General features: G+C 43.6%; 1 protein-coding gene across 3 annotated transcripts in view; it reads right to left on the bottom strand.

Moving 5' to 3' along the window:
• The window catches only part of GNA12 (G protein subunit alpha 12), a 65,494-nt gene that overhangs the window by 21,861 nt on the left and 23,234 nt on the right, over window positions 1-20,399 (bottom strand). For all 3 annotated transcript variants that reach the window (XM_033963826.1, XM_033963824.1, XM_033963825.1), the window contains one exon: window positions 10,699-10,914. In XM_033963826.1, the coding sequence (XP_033819717.1) occupies window positions 10,699-10,914 (216 nt within the window). The remainder of the gene's footprint in view (window positions 1-10,698; window positions 10,915-20,399) is intronic.

The raw sequence follows: 20,399 nt of genomic DNA, 5'->3' as shown, positions 1-20,399 counted from the left end.
GGTAAGAATTTAGGATGAGTACAGAAGACCACCTTGTCATGATGGAATACTGTGAAAGGTGGGTCTACAGCTAAAGCTTGTAGCTCGCTGACCCCTGAGCTGAAGCCATTGGTTCAAAAGGAGGCTTCATCAATTGAGCAAGAACAACATTGAGATCCCAAACCACTGGAGGAGGTTTGAGAGGTGGTTTGACATTAAAAGGTTTTTCATAAATCTGGAAACCACAGGATGAGCAGAAAGGGGTTTCCCTTCGATAGGCTGATAAAAAGCAGCAATTGTACTGAGATGGACTTAAATGGATGTGGATTTGAGGCCTGATTGAGCCAAATGGAACAGGTAATCCAAAACTGAAGACAAGGAGGTAGATTGAGGCTCCTTGTGATGAATGGTGCACCAAGCAGAAAATCTAGTCCATTTTTGATTGTAGCAGTCTAGTGGTAGGTTTCCTAGAAGCCTCTAAAATGTCCTGTACAGATTGAGAAAACTATATAGTGGCAGTTATGTTGAGAGGTACTAAGCTGTCAGGTGTAGAGACTGCAGAGAGGGAAAAACTGGTAGAAGTAGCGACTCCCTGCTGCTGAGTTGAAGTAGAAGGAAGAACCAAGGTTGCCTGGGCCACAGAGGAGCTATCCAGTGGTGTACCTAGCATATGTGACACCCGGGGCCCATCATTTTTGACACCCCCCCATCTATATGAAAAATATGATTTTTAGTAACAATCCACATATTGCACAAGAAGACTGTACCTAGGAAAAGGCAGCATCTTAAACACTGCAGTGAGCACTAGAACACCAATACTTCCTTTGTAAAACTAAACAAGCCAGATCCCGCACAGTCAATTGATCCTGCAGTCAATGCCAACTGAAAACTACATTCTTTTCATACACACAGAACAGAGATACACCCTCACCCAATATGGAATAATCACAAACTAAAAATAGAAATATGTAGACAAAAGTTAAACTAAATCGCCAAGAAACCAGACTCTGCATACAATGCAACACCACAAACATGTCCTCTAATACTGTACAAAATATAAAGACAGTAGATGTAAATTTAAAAAAACTGATACATAACAATCATCACTTTGTTATAAAACAAATAATGAGAAATAAGAAAATACCATTTTACTGGACTAATGCATTTTTCAATTAGCTTTCAGAGGCCAAATCTTTCTTCAGAACAGTACTGTTATGGTATCATGTCCTGACCTGAGGAAAAGGGTTTAGACCAAAAAAATTGCCTTATTTCCATTTCCTATTTATAAAATTTTATCAATACAGTTACAATACTATTTGATTCTAAGTAAAGCAACAAAAAAATGTTTCTACCTTTTGTCGTTTCTGTTTTAATCATCTTCTCTTTGTTCTTTTCTTTCTATACAATGTTTGTCCTCTCTCCCTTCCATGCAACATCTGCCCTCTCTTTGCCCCTTCCACCCACCTTGTGCCCTCTCTCTCACTCTCTCTCTACTCCTTCCATCTACTGTCCACCCTCTCTGCCCCATGCATCCACTGTCTACCCTCTCTCTGTAACATATGGCATCTTCCCTCTTTCTATGTCCCTTCAATAAAATGTATATCCTGTGCCCTTTCTCTCCTTTGTATATGATTTATTTTGGTTTCACCCCCTCCCCTATGCTCTGGCATAGGGGAGGGGGTGAAATCTTCTCCTTTCCTTCCTTCCTTCCCACACCACCCCATGGTCTGGCATCTCTATCTCCTTCCCTTCTCTCCCTCCATTCCCTGGCATCTCCCTCCTATCTCTCCCTCTGGCACCTCCTCTCGTCTGGCATTTTGTCTCCTTTAATTTCCCTTCCTTCCCCCCATGCCCTGGCATCTCTCTCCTCTCCTTCCGTCTCCCCCTCCCACTCCATTATCTAGCATCTCTTCTCCTTCCTTTCTCTCCTTCCTTCCACCTGGTCTGGCATCTGCCTCTTTCCCCTCCCCTCTGACATCTCTCCCCACCCCCCTCCATGGTCTGGTAGCTCCTTTCCTTTCCTTCCATGGTTTTGGCATCTCTTTCCTCTCCCTTCCCTGGTCCTTCTCCCCTCTCTCCCCCCAATTGGGTGCAGCAGCACTTCTCTCTTGCCCCCTCCTCAATTGGGTGCAGCAGCATCTCTCTTCCCCCTCCCCCCCTTGGGTGCAGCAACAGCATCTCTCTTCCCCCTCCCCCCCTTGGGTGCAGCAGCATTTCTCTTCCCATCTCTCCCATCGGCGGAGTCACAAGTTCCCTCCATCGCAGACCTCTTGCTGCTCTTCCTTGCTTCGGGCCTTCCTCGTTGCTGGGTCCTGCCTTCGCGGAAACAGAAAGTAGGCAGGACCTGGCAGCCAGGAAGGCCCGAAGCAAGGAAGAGCAGCAAGACAAGTTTTAACTTCCCTCCGTCGCTGACCTTAGCTCTAGCGAACTCATGCTCCGGGGCTCGAACGTGTGCGTGCTGACTTCTCTCCTCCCCCTCCCCCGGAACATAACTTCCGGTTTCGGAGAGAAGAGAAGGGAAGCTGGCCCGCACACCTTAAAGCCCTGAAGCATGAGTTCGCTACGGGCTAAGGTGGGAAATCGCCAAGCCGGTGAGAGGTGGGGTTTTTTGTTTGTTTTTTTAAATGTTGAGCAGCGGCAGGATTCATGATAGATGTAAATTAGTCGGGCGCAGCACCCAGCTAAAAGGCCCCATGGCAGTGGTAGGCAAACTCATTAGTCAAAAGAGCAAAAATCAGAAGTACAACGATTAAGATTTTTTTTGAGAGCCATACCCCGTGCCCGCTTGCGCTACGACGGCTACGTCAACCCGACTGACACCCTGCTCGTCCGCACGTAGTCGAAATCGATTTGTGGCAGAGCCTAGAGAAGGGGGAAAAATTTGTCTCCGTCACCTCCCAGTCAGCTCGGTCCCCATCCCCGCAAACCACCTGATTCCATCCACACAAGCCTTGAATTGTTTTATATTGAACTTATTATATTAAAGTATAAAAAGAAACAATATTCCATAAAATTGGTCAATTTATAAATCAGCGTCTTCTCCCCACTTTCTTCCTAATTTCCCTTCAGCGTCCGCAGCCCACTTTCTCTCCACTTTCTTTCAGCGCACGCACATAAAAACAAGCAAGTAATTTCATATCATTTTCATTCTATTCATTCATAGAAATTAAAGTCTAAATCACAGGTGTCAAAGTCGGTCCTCGAGGGCCAGAATCCAGTCGGGTTTTCAGGATTTCCCCAATGAATCTGCATGAGATCTATTTGCATGCACTGCTTTCAATGCATATTCATTGGGGAAATCCAGAAAACCCGACTGGATTCCGGCCCTCGAGGAGGGACTTTGACACCCCTGGTCTAAATAATGCCAGTCACATAACAAAACATGATTTTACAAAAATAATTCCCTGCACAGTCAAGCCTGCAAGGATTACTAGATGTCTTTCAGCAGCTTCCCTCCCTCCCTCCCCCTTACCTTCGTGGCCAAGTCAAAATGATCTACCAATAATAAAATCTTAAAAACACAAAGCACACTGTATGCAGAGAAAATGTTAATTATTATTTATATTCCGTGGGTTTTCAAAGAGGTCAAGGCAGATGACTTTATGCAATGTCACCTCAGTAACAACTATACAAAAATAGACAAATATACCCCCTCCCTTTTTACTAAACCGCGATAGCTGTTTTTAGCCCAGGGAGCTGCACTGAATGCCCCACGCTGCTCTTAACGCTCATAGGCTCCCTGCGCTAAAAACCGCTATTGCAGTTTAGTAAAAGGGGGCCATAGTGCAAAATATAGACATCAGAAATAAATTCTCAAAACTTAAAACATTTTGATTACTAAATTGAAAATAAAATCATTTTCCTACCTTTGTTTGGTAATTTCATCAGTCTCTGGTTGCACTTTATTCTTCTGACAGTGCATCCAATATTTCTTCCTTTCTTTCAGCCTCCTGTATGCTTCCTCGCCTCCAGACCTCATTCCCTCCCCCAACTTTTTCATGTTTCACCCTGCCCCCTTCTTTCTCTCTCTCTCCATGCCCCCCTTTCTTTCTGTATGTCTTTCTCTCTCTGTGCCCCATGTCTTTCTTTATTTCACCCTGCCCCCATTCTTTCTTTCTGGCTCCCTGTCCCCCCCTTTCTTTCTCCCTGCTCCTCCCTCCCCTATGCCACCGCCATTGGGAAAATGCTGCCGCCGGCGCTGAGTTCTCTCCCTTCTTTTCTTCCCCGCGGGGCTGACCAACTCTCGCTGCCCGACGTCAATTCTAACGTCGGAGAGGACGTTCTGGGCCAGCCAGGCAGTGACTGGCTGGCCCAGAACATCCTCTCCGACGTCAGAATTGACGTCAGGTGGCGAGAGTTGGTCAGCCCCATGGAAAAGAGAAGCAGGGAGAACTCAAGTGGCTAAAGAGCCACAGTTTGCCAACCTAGGTAGGGCCTAGGGAGAACACTGGAGGGTGGCCAGCTGTGCACCCCCTTGGGGCGTGCACCCAGGGTGGATCACCCCCCCCCTTGGTACGCCACTGGAGCTATCAGAAACATGGTGGCATGTTCCTGTTTGAGTTTGACAAGTGTCATGAGAATGAGATGGATTGGAGGGAACGCATAGAGAAACAGATTTGTCCATTCCAGTAGAAAAGCATCTGCCTGCTGTCGGTGAAGGGAGTATATCCTGGAGCAGAACTGAGGGAGTTTGTTGTTGTGGGGAGACGCAAAGAGATCTATCTGAGGAGTTCCCCACTGAGAAAAAATGTGATGAAGAGGCGAGGAACTGAGTGTCCATTCATGAGGTTGTAGAAGCCGAATCAATTTGTCCGCCAGATAGTTTTCTCTCCTTGAATGTAGACAGCTTTCAGGAAGGCATTGTGAAGGATTGCCCAATTCCAAACCGTCAGAGTTTCGTGGCAAAGAGGGAGAGATCCTGTTCCTCCCTGCTTGATGACATAGTACATGGTGACTTGATTATCTGTCTGAATGAGGACTACCTGGTCGTGAAGAAGATGCTGAAAAGCTTTGAGAGCATTGAAAATCGCTCTGAGTTCCAACAGATTGATACGACACTGACGATCCGTGCTGGACCAAGGCCTTGAGTACGGAGACCATCGAGATGAGCCCCCCAAGCGTAGGTCAAAGAATCTGTCATGAAGACCTTCTGATGAGGGGGTGTTTGAAACAATAAAACCTTTGGAGAGATTGGAAGAGAGCATCCACCAGTGGAGAGACTGTCTCAACGAAGGAGTCACTCTGATGTGTTGAGAGAGTGGGTCGAAAGCCTGAGCCCACTGAAGGATTCTGAGGTGAAGTCTGGTAAAAGGAGTCACGTGAACTGTAGAGGCCATGTGATCTAGGAGAACCATCTTGTGTCTCGCTGACAGTGTAGTGAGGGATGACACTTTGTGACAAAGGTGAATGAGAGCATCCTGATGCTGCTGAGGAAGGAATGCTCTGAGTTGTACAGTATCCAAGACAGTTCCAATGAACTGTAGAGTTTGAGAGGGCTGTAGCTGGGACTTGGGAAAGTTGATTTCGAACCCCAAACTTTGGAGGAACCAAATAGTACGCTGGGTCGCTACAATAATCCCTTGAGATGTTGAATCTTTGATAAGCCAGTCTTCCAGGTACAGGAACACCTGTAGATCATGGTTCCACAGAGCTGCTGCTACTACTACAACTAGGCACTTGGTGAAAACTCTTGGAGATGATGCCAGGTCGAAGAGTAGCACTCTGTATTGGAAATGCAGATTTCCCATCCGAAATCTGAGGAACTGTCGAGAGGCTGGATGAATGGGAATGTGAGTGTAAGCCTCTTTGAGATCTAGAGACCATAACCACTCGTTCTGATCTAGAAGGGGATATAAGGATGCCAAAAACAACATGCGGAATTTGACTAAAAATTTGTTTGAGTGCTCTGAGATCCAAGATAGGGCGCAGATCGCCCGTCTTCTTTGGAACTAGGAAGTAACGGGAGTAAAATCCCCAGCTCTGCTGTTCCAAGGGAACTTCCTTGATGGCACGGAGACGAAGCAGAGCTTGAGCTTCCTGAAGAAGAAGGGTGGTCTACGATGAATTGGAAGGATACTCTCTTGGAGAAAGATCTGGTGGAATCTAGAGGAAATGAAGCGAGTATCCTTCCTTGAGGATAGACAGCACCCAGAGGTCTGATGTAATCATCTCCCAGTGGTGGTAAAAGTGATGGAGATGACCTCCAATGGGAAGGGGAGAGGACAGAGGCAGAACGATGGAGGTTATGCTCTGTGTGAGACAGTCAAAAAGGCTGAGCAGCCTTAGGTGCAGCAGAATGGTGAGATTTTTGTTGCTTCTGCTGCTGTTGTTTCTTGGGAGGTGCTCAAGTGTAAAGAACTGCCCTTGGAGGATAACGCCTCTGATAGGATGTAAGAGGTTGAGAAGGTTTTTCAGGAGCTGGCATAGGCTTTGGTCTGACGATAGAAGCAAAAGATTTTTCATGTTCAGACAACTTCTTGGTGGCAGCCTCTATGGATTCATCAAAGAGGTAATTACCCTCACAAGGGATATTAGCCAGACGGTCCTGAAGACTGGGATCCATATCGATGTGCGAAGCCAGGCCAGGAGGCGCATCGCTACCAAGAATGTGGTGACCCTGGAGGAAAGTTCAAAGGCATCATAAGATGACTGAAGGAGATGCAATCTGAGCTGTGCCAAGGTAGCAGTGACTTGCTGAAACTCCAAATGTCTGTGCTTACCAAGGTCTTTGGAAAAACCTGGAAATATATCAATCAGTACTTGAAATAAGTAGTTTAAATAAAATTATAATTTAGGACCCTGGAAGTGACAGGCATGCAGATCTCCATGCATATTCATTAGGGCTAGCCTGAAAACTCGATTGGCCTGTTGGTCCTCCAGGACAGGGTTGGGGACAACTGCCTTAGAGTACTTAGAACCAGCGTCCAATTTCAGATCCAGATCCTCAGCCATTTGCCAGAGGAAAAGGAGAGTTGGTCCGCCAAAGCATGGCCTCGAGAGGGACTGAACACCTTGAGGCACCTCAAGTGGAAAACGATGGTGAAGCCTCTCTGCACAAATATAGGATGTCCAGTGTGGTACTTGGAGTGATCTCCAAGAAAAGAGACTTGGGAGTTCTGATCGACAAGTCGATGAAGCCGTCTGCGCAATGTGTGGAGGCGGCAAAAAGGGCAAACAATGCTAGGAAAGATAAAGAAAGGGATCACGAACAGATCGGAGAAGGTTATCATGCCACTATACCGGGCCATGGTGCGCCCTCACCTGGAGTACTGCGTCCAGCACTGGTCGCCATACATGAAGAAGGACATGGTACTACTTGAAAGGGTCCAGAGAAGAGCGACTGAGATGGTTAAGGGGCTGGAGGAGTTGCCGTACAGCAAAAGATTAGAGAAACTGGGCCTCTTCTTCCTCGAACAGAGGAGATTGAGAGGGGACATGATCGAAGCATTCAAGGTACTGAAGGGAATAGACTTAGTAGATAAGGACAGGTTGTTCACCCTCTCCAAGGTAGGGAGAACGAGAGGGCACTCTCTAAAATTGAAAAGGGATAGATTCCATACAAACGTAAGGAAGCTCTTCTTTACCCAGAGAGCAGTAGAAAACTGGAACGCTCTTCTGGAGTCTATCATAGGGGAAAACACCGTTGAGGGATTCAAGACAAAGTTAAACAAGTTCCTGCCGAACCGGAATGTATGCAGGTAGGGCTAGTCTCAGGGCGCTGGTCTTTGACCAGAGGGCAGCCGCGTGAGCGGACTGGCTGGGCACAATGGACCACTGGTCTGACCCAGCAGTAGCAATTCTTATGTTCTTATCCTAGTGAATAGACAGACTGGGACGAGGCATTGGAATCAGCTGAGTCCTCAGGTTCTGCTATTGGTGTCCTCGATCGAGGGGTTGGAGGCCTCGAAGAACTGGAAGGCCTGGACAAGGAAGGCTTCTTTCTGGAAGAGGACCTGCGCCTCGATGAGGGCCTTGACCAGCGACGAGAGTGCTGCTTGGAAGCAGGTCTCGTGCGAGATAAGAGACTTCGTCCTGTGTCTCGAAACAGCCAATGCCTTTGGTGAGGGTATAGGACTGGAAGCTGTAGATTGAAACCCCATAGACTCAGTGATTTGGATTGAGGAATCTTGAAACACTCACAAAGATTCAGCTCCTTGTAAGGAGTGTGAGGATTCCAGACCAGACACTCGCAAAGACTCGACTCCTTGCATAGAGTGTGTAGATTCAGCTCTAGGCACAGGCAAGGACTCGACCTCTTGTGAGACTGCTGAGTGCCCAGGCTGGACTGCAGGAAGTAGAGTCAAGGCAGGTCTGTATTTGCTCAGTAACTGATCAAATTCATGCTCTAAAATGGTCTGGATAATATCCTGCAATTGTGGATCCAAGTCTGAAACTGGACCACTTGCTGAGGCTAAAGGCTCTTAGGTGGTAGAGGAAACATGTTTCGGCTTGAAGTGTTTGGACAGCTTGAGGACCACCGCCGGAACCGTCTGCTTAGGCATCTGACCTGAGGGAAGCTCAGGAGAAGACTTGGCAGATTTACCTGAGGTCAAGGACGATCCAAATGAGGAAGGTCTAATGAGACTTGAGGCCGGAGTTGTGGAGGCAGGAGGACACCCCGCAGAAGGGTTGACCGAGTTGGAGGTTGAGGTTGTGGGTGTAGCAGAAGAGTCCAACCTGAAAATCTTCTCCACTTGAACAGCTAATGCATGACTCCTGGCAATGGTCAGGCCCCAGCGGTGTGGGTCAGTGAGGGAAATCGCACGCTAGCACTGGCTACACTTCTTGAAGCCAGTGACTGGCCGGGACATAGAAGGGAAGATAGCCGCTGCAAAGTCGAAGCTCGCAGGCTGTGGGTGTATGGCAGGCCCTGCCAATCAGTCGACGAAAAAATACATTTATTTTTTTTTTTTTACAGAAACGAAAAGAAAAGCACAGCGATCCGGTAATGAGAAAATAAAACACGAACTATGGTGAAGAGAAGGCACGAAGCGAACTAAGTTCAGTGCAGAGCGTCAAAGACGGACTTCTCGGCTCCACGGAAAACTGAGAATTGAGGAGACGCGCCCTTTGCTGGGCGGGAAGGCACTCGCACATGCGTGGTGCTGCAGACTCGAAACTTCTAAGTTTTCTACAAGCAAGTTTGCTTACGAGGCTGAGAAGGCACTTGTGCATGCGCGATACGGCAGACTCGAAACTTCTAAGTTTTCTACAAGCAAGTCTGCTTGCGAGGCTGTCCGCATCCGGGCTCCGTGTACGAAGTCACCCACATGTGAAAATAGGCTGCCTGCTTGTCCTGGGATAAAAGCCATTATCTTGGAGGATGTACAAGTATTAAAGGAACATTTCAAAGAAAATAAACTGTAAAGTGTTTATGAGAAACAGATTATATGCAACTCTGGCTCAGGAGAAAGAGTAATTTCTGTCATGACTGTACAAATTAAATCCATTTGGAAACGCTGCTTTGAGAAATGGAGGACTGAAAGAATGCCTTTGCTGGCCAGAAGATGCTGAGTCATTTTTGAAGTTATAATCCACCCTGGAATGGAAGAGCAGCCTAATTATAGTGATGGCCAATAATCAGGGAAGCCTTATTCAAATCCCACTCTGGCTCCTAGTGATCTTTGGCAAATCATGTAATCCTAAACTGCCTGTGGGACAGGAAAACACCTATTGTATCACAATATATTTTGTCTTCAGCTACAACTGACAAAAATGCATACCTAATCGAAAATCTCTTCCCTTCCCTGATCTTTCTGCTTCTAAGCAAGCACTAGACCCTGGAAATAACAGTAGGGAAAAGATGACCAAAAAAGGGAGATAGGTGTTTTGTTTTTCATCTTGTTCAATGTTCTCTCTTCTGGATCTAGTTGGCCATTAATCTGTGTGTAACTTACATTGCACAGTTTTTATACTAGTTATATATTAATGCATTATATGGGGGTCTATTTTTGGGTTTCTTATGATTATTGTATATTATTGCAGTATACGAGGTCTGTTCAAAAAGTTCCAGGATTGATTTTATTAAAGAATTATTAAATAATCTTACAACTTATACCATTTGGTCCCCTTAAAGTACTCCCCCTTCCCTACATATACGCTTTTCCCCAACATCGTTTCCACTTCTGGAAACAGTCCTTAAATGCATCTTCAGGAATTGCCAAAAGTTGCTGTATCAAATTTTGCTTTGTGTCTTTAATTGTGTTGAATTGCTTTCCTTTCAGTGTGGATTTAAGTTTAGAAAACAAGTCAGGAGAGTAAGTAAGGTGGCAGGGGAAGAAATGTCATCTTTTTTTTTTCTGCGCAAAATTTGCAAATTTTGACGCATTCAAAACACCTTCCATGACAAGTTCCTCCATAAGCCACTTTCAAAATTTCATAAGTTTCTGAAGTGGTCTTACCTAATTTAAAACAGAACTTCACGCTGTACTGCTGCTCACCGAGGTCGCACATGATGAAAAATAGCCAATCATAAAAACATATTTTTACAAAAATTGCTATAGTTTGGAGACAAAAACAGATTATCAACAAACGGAAAAAAGGAGGTTATTTGTGAGGTTTCAAGCTACTCAGTGCTGCCTAGCGCATCTCAATAGAACTTCCCATTGGTGCGCAATTCAAACTGTCCTGGAACTCTTTGAACAGACCTCATACATCTGTAAATGAGTATTGTAAGTTGCTTTTGATAATTTGTTAAGGTTAACAGAAATAAATACTCACCAGTTGAAATTCACTCCTGCGATTAAAAGCTTCTTTGATTCCTGAGTCATTCCAGACTGCCTGGAGTGCTGGTACATACAGCTGAAACATGGCTGGATCCACAGGCATCCTCTCTTTATTGTCAAATCCCATAAGAAACATTCCATGCTTCTCATTCTCTGGGTACTGCCATGGAATTTCTAATTTATCTCGTGCATCAACCAGAACCCTGGTACCCTACAAAAAGAAGGCAAGAAACTGGGTACAAGTATAATTCATTATGGTATAAAACCTGAACAAAATAAAACAAAAATCATGTGCTCATAAAAGATTACAGTGTAAAAAATAAACTACTAATACGAGAAATATTTGATGAACTTGTGGCCTACAGCAGAAATCTGAGAGGGAATCCCAAAGCCTGTTAGCAGCAAGCAACTGAACTTGTTATACCCTCCTAACAGCAGCCCTACTTTATTATGCATCTGTCTTCTACTACCCAAAATAATGTACAAGACAGAGCAACAAACTACTATTTTGATAAAATCTTTCAGGGGGTATCCAAAATATATTCAAACTAGTATTTTAGCTCAACCACATTAACGGGTGCTAGAAGTCTGTCCGGCTCCCTTAGTCCCTTGCCCCCTACCTCTCCTTCCCTTCCCGTGGTCCCGACAAACCTGCCGACTCTAATAGCGTCTGCAGCACTCTACACACGCTGCTTCGTGGCCTTCTGATTTACTCTGGCACATCCCTGATGACATCATCAGAGACATGGCAGAGCAAATCAGGGCAGTAGAAGGCCCCGAAGCAGCGTGTGTAGAGTGCTGCAGACAGGTTTGGAGTCTGGACCGCGGGAAGGGAAGGGGGGCTGGTCAGACATCGGGGCCAGTCCTGCCGCTGGTGGCCAGTCCTGCCGCGAGTGTAGTTAGGTGCTGTAAGGCTGGGGACTCGCGCATGCGCATTCCTGCCGCCACAGACTTACATCTCACGGATCAGGGAAAACGGAACACGCAGGTAGGAGTTCGCATGTGCGGCTAGGATTTTATTATATAGGATACTCAGAATAAATCTCTGAATCACATGCAAATGTTGGAAAGGGCATTTGATTTTCCTCCCCCAAATATGAAGAGAAAAAAATAAAATTGAACCAAGTAGCAGCCAGGGAAAGGGCCTTAATACAATTGTTGGTACAAAAATGTATGCAATATCAACAAAGGCCAAAAAGCCCAGAATTTGTCGTGGCAGCGGTAATGCTGATCTGTTTTCTATTACAAGTAATTAGTTGTATTTTTATAGTTAGAGATGATAAAAGCCGAGATGCATCACTAAAAGAAAGGAAGGTGGATAAAAATGCTGACTTAAAATAAAAATAATATCTAGACACACATGCAGGTTTTTGTTAAAAAAAACAAAAAACTAACCTATCTAAAAATAGCACTTCTAATTATTTTCTATTAATATGTTTTGTTTTTAATTATTTATATTTTAAACTTTGACATACTTCTCAGTCAAATAAAGAAAAAAATACAATGTGAACAAAAATACTTGAAGCAAGCATTAACTTCTTGGACAAAGATTAAACAATAAGATAATCACAAAGTATAGTCAGTCCTCAATAACTGGAGGAGAAGCTGCAGTTGAGCTGAAAAATTGAAAGGAAACTCTTCATAAAGAAAAATCAGATGGAGCTAACAGGTGTCCGAACTTATCCTCACTGAGCTATATACTTGAATGCAGCAGGTTCACGCAGTAGTTAGACTGCCCATGGGCGGAAATAAATCTAGACAGCTGCTGTGGTTCATAGAAAACATATCGACTATCTTTATAGACCATAACACATTTACAGGGGTACCTCAAGACAAATGTAGCACCTAATTGCAATGCCTGGGGTCTCAATATGAGAAATTGTTTCCTTCTCTTCTGTGTGGAACGAGATACATCAGGGTATATTCTTACAACATTTGACATAAATGGAACATCTTTATATTTGAAAAAAATTTTAACATCCATTCCCTGTCTGAATCTATAGCGAACTGTACCAGCAACGTAGCCATGACCTGTACTTCTCTATTAATATGTTTATTAACAGCAGTATACAATGATGAGAGATAACAGACCTATCAGCAATTATGAATGATGCACATGCACACACAGTTCATGGACACTTGTCTCTCTAACACCCCCACCCCCCACACTTTCACAAAAGTGCAGAAGAGGTTTTAGTGTCGGCTGGCGAACTGAATGTTCTTCGTTGCTCTGTGACCATCGGAGAAGCGAAGAGCATTCAATGCATTGGTCAGCACTAAAATCCTCTTCCATGCTTTTGTAAAAGGGGGGCTAAGCTTGTCAAGATAAAAATGGTTAATGGTAAAGAATTCTGGTATATGGAGAAAATCTAAGCAATATAAAAAGTTTGTCATGTTACGTTTTACCATGCTTTACTATGTATATAAACTTGTAACCCGTTCTGAGTTTTCCTGGGAGGACAAGATATAAAACTAACTAGTGTTAAGAACCAAGGAATAAGAAATGAAATATTCGACAGATATATCACTTAAACATTAACTACACCAAACACTCATTCCATTTCTTTTTTACCTAATATGCCCCCTCTGAAATTCTTAACAAACTGTATTTTGTAATTCGCTATTTCTTTCTAAAAGGGCCCCTCTGAAATTCTAAACAAACGGTATATTGTAACTCGCTACTTTTTAAGATTCTGCATACTGTAATTCCACTATCTGCATATTGTAACTTGCTGATTGTCCAGCTCTCTTCAATGTAAACCGCCTAGAAGTCGCACGATTATGGCGGTATAGAATAGTTGTTATTATTTTAAAAATTTTTGCAGCCCTGAAGAATAAATTTCCAATTCAGAATTCAACCTCTCTGTTGATTTTTTTTTATTTTAACTTAGGAAAACTGCAGAGGGGAAAGCAAATCATGGCAGTAAGTCATATCAGCAATATAGACACAGAAAAAAAAAAAATTGCACAAAGGGCTTCAATGAACTTGTCTTTACTGGCCCATGAGCTGTGTTTCGGCATACAATGCCTGCATCGGGGCCATCTTAATCCACTGTGCAATAGTGGAGAAGAATAAGCAGGTGATCAGATAGACAAAATTTATTGGTAAGCATAATGGATTTGATTTAAATCATTAGTCAGAAAAACTTGATTTGATTTAAATCACGGTTTTCTATAGAAAGACCTATTCTTACTGGTATAATCTTAATATTTACAACCAGATGAAGGTTTAATTTTTTTGAAAATAACTTTTCAGATTAGTTTTACAGTTACATAAAATAATTACTGATTTGGTTATATTAGAAATACATGGATAAATAATTATGAAATTACTGCGAGGTGAACTCTCTCCAGTTTAATAGGTTAATCATTTATATTTGTACAACTTTTCTGTACTTTATTGAAAGGAGAAAAAATCATCATTATCTTAAAACAATTTAAATAGTTTTATTTAACCAAAACAACAACATTATAGCAGATATATTCTTGAATTTGTTTAAAACATCCATATTAACTACTGATATGATTAAACAAAATAAACTTAAAGAAAACAAACCACTAAAGACCATCAGCCGGGTCCAGATATGAAAAACTTTACTGTCTTCTGTAGCTCACTCATTTTCTTGTTTGTTCATAATCTAGAAAAGAAAAAACAAGCTCTCCTGCTTTATTGGGTCCCAAACGATTTCTCAATTTGGAATGAGTCCAAAGGAAGAAAATATTCTTTCTATGCCAGCAGAAGAAGCTACTGCTGTTAAAAGTGAAATCATTACTTCAACAGTCACTAAATCCAAGTGCTTAATAAGTGACCTCTACCAGTTCACTGGTGTGACTTTCTTTAAATCATCATTGGTAAACATATTTCTTGAATGGTTCCCCTTTAGATCTGAAGTTATTATAGTTGGCATTACAGATGGACGATTCCTGGATACCCATGTCAAAACTAACTCTTCTTCAGCATTTAAGTTTGACCCTAGTACCAGATATTGACAATATTTGCAAGAAAATGGAGTTGGAAACAGTGCTTGTCCCATTCGGGGTTTTTTTTTTATGCTTGTAATTTAATGATATGCCCTCCCAGTAGAGCAATATTAGATACCTTTAAAGGCAGTTAACTGCCAAAGCTCAGTAAGAAAGGTAGGAGGAAAGAAAGCCTCAGAAGCTACAAAAGAACATTCCAATGTAACTATGAAGAAAGAGCTTAACACACTGGCTCACCTTATCTGTATTCTGGAACTTTGGTATTTGAAAACTTCTAACAGAATTGCTGAACATAGCTGGAACTTTTTTATGCCAATGAAAAAAACAAGTGAAGATAAGCCACTGTGGGGCTCTTCCTTCAAGGTTACATTGGAATGTTCCTTTGTAGCTTCTGAGAACATAAGAATAGCCTTACTAGGTCAGATCAATGATCCATCAAGCCCAGTAGCCCGTTCTCAGGGTGGCCAACCCAGGTCACTAGTATCTGGTCAAAACCCAAGGAGTAGCAACATTCCATGCTACCGATCTATGGCAAGCAGTGGCTTCCCCCATGTCTCTCTCAATAACAGACCATAGAGTTTTCCTTCAGGAATTGTCTAAACCTTTCTTAAAACCAGCTACACTATCTACTTTTTCGTCCCATCTTTCTTAATAATAATAATAATTTTATTCTTATATACCGCCAGACCAAAATGGTTCTAGGCGGTTCACAACAAATGAAGCTGGTACATACAAAGTAGATAAAAGTACATCAAATTATGAATATAAAGGACTCAATTAAAAAATAAATATGAGCAGATGATATATTGTTGTTGTTGACCAGGCCGGGTCAGTCTCTCCCCTGGGTGTTGCAATTGGTTGGTGACCATGGCCGGGTGTCTGGTTTGGAGTTGAATTTGGAAAAGTCCGAGGCTATGGCGGTGGGTGGGTATGCTTACGGGGATTGGTCTGTTTCTTTCCCTCTGCGACAGGTGGCACACAAACTCAAATATTTGAGGGTATACATCACTGGCAGTTTATCTCGAGCCTACATAGTCCTTTTGAACAAGTCCAGGGATCTCTTAAGTCTTTGGGCTCATTTTCCCCTGTCCTTACGGGGCCGCATAGCTCTTTACAAAATGGTTTTGTTCCCTAAATGGGTTTACGTGATGCAAACTTTTCCATTGTATATGACTAATAAGGATATTACTGTGTTTCATACTGTACTGCGTAAATTTCTTTGGAATAATAGGAAACCTAGAATGACTCTTGCTCAATTATCTTTGGCGGGGTGGACTGGCGCTTCCGGACTTGAGGAGATACAACATTGCCTGTCTCCTTCGACATTTGATGGACTGGATTCAAGACACTCAGTTTTATACCCCTGTCACTCTTGAACAGCAGTTGGATGGCCCCTACTCATTTGTTGTATTATCTTCATGCTAAGCGTCCACACCGGATTTTTCCCACCAGGGCTCATCCTTTGCTGCGTTCTATGCGACAATGTTGGCAGTGGCTGTGCAAACGCATGCAGCTGCCTTTTACTTCCATGGTTCTGTTGCCCTTGTGGGGTAACCGCGACCTGGACCCTGATGCATCCAAACTGTATTTACAGCGCTGGAGGAGTCATGGTCTCTGCTATGTGCATGATGTTGTGTCAGAGGCGGGAGTGCCTCGCTCTTTCTAGGACCTACAGGCGGAGGGTATTTTGGAGGCTCGGGATTGGCTTTTCTATCGCCAGGTGTCTCATTATCTCCACTCACTGGATGCTGCTACCTTGACTGGAGACCGGGTGGACCTAGTATGTGAGACTTTGACTTTGTGCCGTTGGACTCGGATTAGTTTATCCTTCCACCAAGTCAGTTTGGGCTGCTTTGCGACTCCTTAGGACCCTAAGGTGGTGGCGGCTGTGTGGAACCAGGATCTCTCCCCATCTGAACATGTCACGGGCCAGGGGATTCGTCTTCTGATGAAACATCTTCCTCGCCTGACTCGTTCTGTGGTCCTGCAGGAGCAGCACTTCAAGTTTCTTTTGCGGCTGCATGTCTCTCCTTTCCAGGCTTATGTTTCTGGATATGCCTCTCATGCTCGGTGTCCTTGGTGCCAGTTCACCCCTGCAGGCTTGCTTCATATGTTCTGGTCGTGCGACCGTATTCAAACCTTCTAGTCTTTTGTAGCACTGTATCTGCAGTCTGCCCTGCGCAAACAGATTCCCTTGCGGGCAGACATTCTGCTTTTTTCTCAGGGGGCTCATTTGGGACTGACTAGAGGGGGTAACCTGTTATTGCAAAAGGTATCATTGCTGGCCCTTAAGTGTATTATTTTATTTTGGCGCCAAGCTGATGCGCCTACCTTGACTATGTGGAGAAATGAATTGTTTACATTGTTAAAATTTGAATATTTGGATGTTCGAAGGGGGGGTCCTGGGCCTTGGAGGAAATTTTGGAGCATGTGGGCTCCCGTTTGGGAGGGATTATCCTCGAGAGCTCGTAGTTCTTTACTGAACTTTTGACACTGGAGTGCGTGGGTGGGGGGCTTCTGGTGGGTATGGTGGGGTTGGTTTCTGTGAGTCTTTGTGAAGAAAGACACGTAAGACCCGACTGTTTCTGCTTTTTGTCTTGTTCATTTTGGTTGTTCTGTTTGTATTGTGTGTTTGTATACAATGAAAATTAATAAAAAAGATAGCAAAAAATAAATAAATAAATATGAAATATTATGATACAAGCCTGTCAAATAGTTGTGTCTTTAACAATTTTCTAAAATCAAAATAAGAAGGATGAGTTTTACCTTTAAAGGTATTTACTGTTGCTTTACTAGAGGGCACAGTGTACATCTTGTATTGATTTTGTCTCCAGTCCTTCAGCTGTACATAATTTGTTGTAATTTAATTATGTCATTGTGAAGTTCCATTTTTAAGTGCTCACTCTGTTCCTTCCAAATTTAAATAGCATCAGCAATAAAACAACTATTTTTCTGTACTTTGTTTAGAGTTTCAGAAATGGGTTTCAGGATTCTCAGCATTTCTCTTACGCCCAATATTGAGGATTTTGGCTGTAACAGTGTCATCTATTTTTTTTGAGTTTGTTCACAAACTGTTATCAGAATAGGCTAGTTCTTGATATATAGCTCAAAAGTCTACTATAGGATTCCATCTAAAATCTTGTGGTAACGTTGGTTTGATTCCACCCATTCTTTTCAGAATTACTGCTGTAAAAGGATTGTTATGGAAATATTAAGCAATTTTAATGCCATTAGTCTTTATTTCTAGGACACTGAAATCTTTGGCTAGGAGGTGCAGCAAATGAGAACTGCAACCATATGTTATTAGCTTGGAATTCTCTTCATGCTCTTGTAAATTTCTTCTCATCTGGGATACATTTGCAGCATTGTCTGTAACTAAACTGCGTACTAGACATTTGAATTTTTGTTCACATTTTGTTATAGCTTTTGCTGCTACTTCCTGTCAAGCACTCTATTATACAGTGGTACCTTGGTTTAAGAGCATAATTCATTCCAGAAGCATGCTCGTAAACCAAAATACTCGTATATCAAAGCGAGATTCCCCATAGGAAATAATGGAAAATCGCTTTGATACGTTCCCCCCCTTGAGGCCAGCGGTGCTGCTCTATTCCTCCCCCCACGAGACCCGGAATTGCTCCCCCCAAAGGCCCCCCCACGATCCGGCAACCCCCCACTGTGACCGGAAGTCCCCCAGATCCACCCGAACCCGCTTCTTACTTTCAGCTCGAGCTCGGCCTCGGCACCGGCACGTCCTGTGCATTGGTGCTGGTGCCCGAAGATCGGCCTCCTCTTCTGTGCTGGGCCTTGAGCATCTGCACATGCTCAAGGCCTGCGAGTTCACTTTCTCTCCGAGATTCTCGGAGATCGAAGAGAACGTGAACTCGCAGGCCTTGAACATGCGCAGATGCTCAAGGCCCAGCACAGAAGAGGAGGCCGATTTTCGGGCACCAGCACCAACACACAGGACATGCTGGTGCCGAGGCCGAGCTGAAAGTAAGAAGTGGGTTCGGGTGGGTCTGGGGACTTCAGGTCGCGGTGAGGGGGGTGCCAGATCGCGGCAGGGGGGTGCCGGATCGCGAGGGAGGAGGGTGCCGGATCATGGGGGGGGGGGCGCTCGTAAATCGAGCCACGCTCGGTTTCCGAGGTGCCGATTTTGCGAATATTTTCCTCGTTTTGCAAAACACTCGCAAACCGGTGCGCTCGTAAACCGAGGTACCACTGTATATGTATTTCCTTGAGGAATCGATTGTTTCTGCAAGAAAGACATTCCCTTCTTTTGTTATACAAGCACTTACAACAGGATCATTGTGGACATTACTCCACCTCATCAATCACCTCTTTTTCTAATCTGCAGTTTATCACAAACTTATCTATAGAGGTTCTGGATGGTCGGATTTTTTCCTCTTTTAGGCGATATACTGTGGTTGTACGATTGAAATGATGTGATTGAAACATTATCCTGGACAGATAACTCTGAAACTGTAGAACAGGAGGATGGTGATATTGAAGGTGGATAGTTTTCAAAATCCTTTAGGTTGATAAGATTCCCCTAAACAATAAAGGTCAATGTTGTTATCGATACCATTTCTATTTATTTGGTATTACTCATTGTATTCGCAGCTACTCAGTACTGCCCAATGTTATAACTCTTTATTTCATCAGTAACATGCAGTAATAACAAATATATTTTTCCTTAAAATATGGCAATGCCTTAAGGCAGTATTTAAGAAATATAATGAAATCAAAACATTTACAAACCTAAAGATCCTGCCTGTTCAAACATGCTCTTGTATTCATCATCAAAGCACTCCTCATGATGTTGCTTCATTCATGGCCACTAGGCCTTGCATTTCTTTGTTGCAATGTTTGCATTTTGCACACCTGCCTGCCTTCACAAAGGCAGAGGAACTTCATTAAAATATTCCCAAACTGGGTCTCCTATGGCCTGATGCCATTATAGATTTTCTCCACCAAGAAGAGAATATGATAAACCTCAAGTCATACACACAAAAATATCCAAAGACTTGTGGAATATTTTGCTCAAAAGGTTTCACTTTAAGTTTTACTACTTGCCCCTCTCTTCTCACACTTAGGTCCTTGTATAGATTATATATCTAAACTTAGAAACTTAAGAGGTAAAGGGTTGATTCTGTGTACATCAATTTGCAGAGGAACTATGGCCCGGATTCTCTATAAAGTTGTTTTTTTTAGGCTCCAATAAGCACTCAAACTCAGTAAAAAAAAAAAACAACAACACACCATTGAAACAAAGCCTAAAATATTGGTGTTAGAATTGCACCTCCGTAGGTGCTCTAGGCCGCCTAATGCCACTGTGGGTGAGGCTAACACCAGAACTAGCATCAGGCGGCCTAAAGCACCTATGGAGGCGATTCACATCATAAGTAGAGAATGACACGGTGGCGGTTACCCGTGGCTAGCCGCGTTTAACCGCGGGTAACCCCGTATTTAACCGCGGGTAACCCGCCGAAACGGGGAAAGGAAAATAGCAGTCGCTGCGGGAATGGGGACAAGACCATTCACCGCCCCATGGAGCGGTGAATGGTCTTGTCTCCATAGTGAGGCATCAAGGATCGCGCGGTCCCCACAGCCCCCACCCGCCTGCCCAATCGATCCTAGTGTTTAGCCAGCTCTCTCCCTTCTCCTCATCTTAGTTTGTAGGCTTTCTTTTATGGCGACCCGCACGCTATCAAAGAG

This window comes from Geotrypetes seraphini, chromosome 11 (assembly GCF_902459505.1).
Source record: "Geotrypetes seraphini chromosome 11, aGeoSer1.1, whole genome shotgun sequence".
Lineage (NCBI taxonomy): Eukaryota > Metazoa > Chordata > Amphibia > Gymnophiona > Dermophiidae > Geotrypetes > Geotrypetes seraphini.
This window is presented reverse-complemented; position numbering and strand designations above follow the sequence as displayed.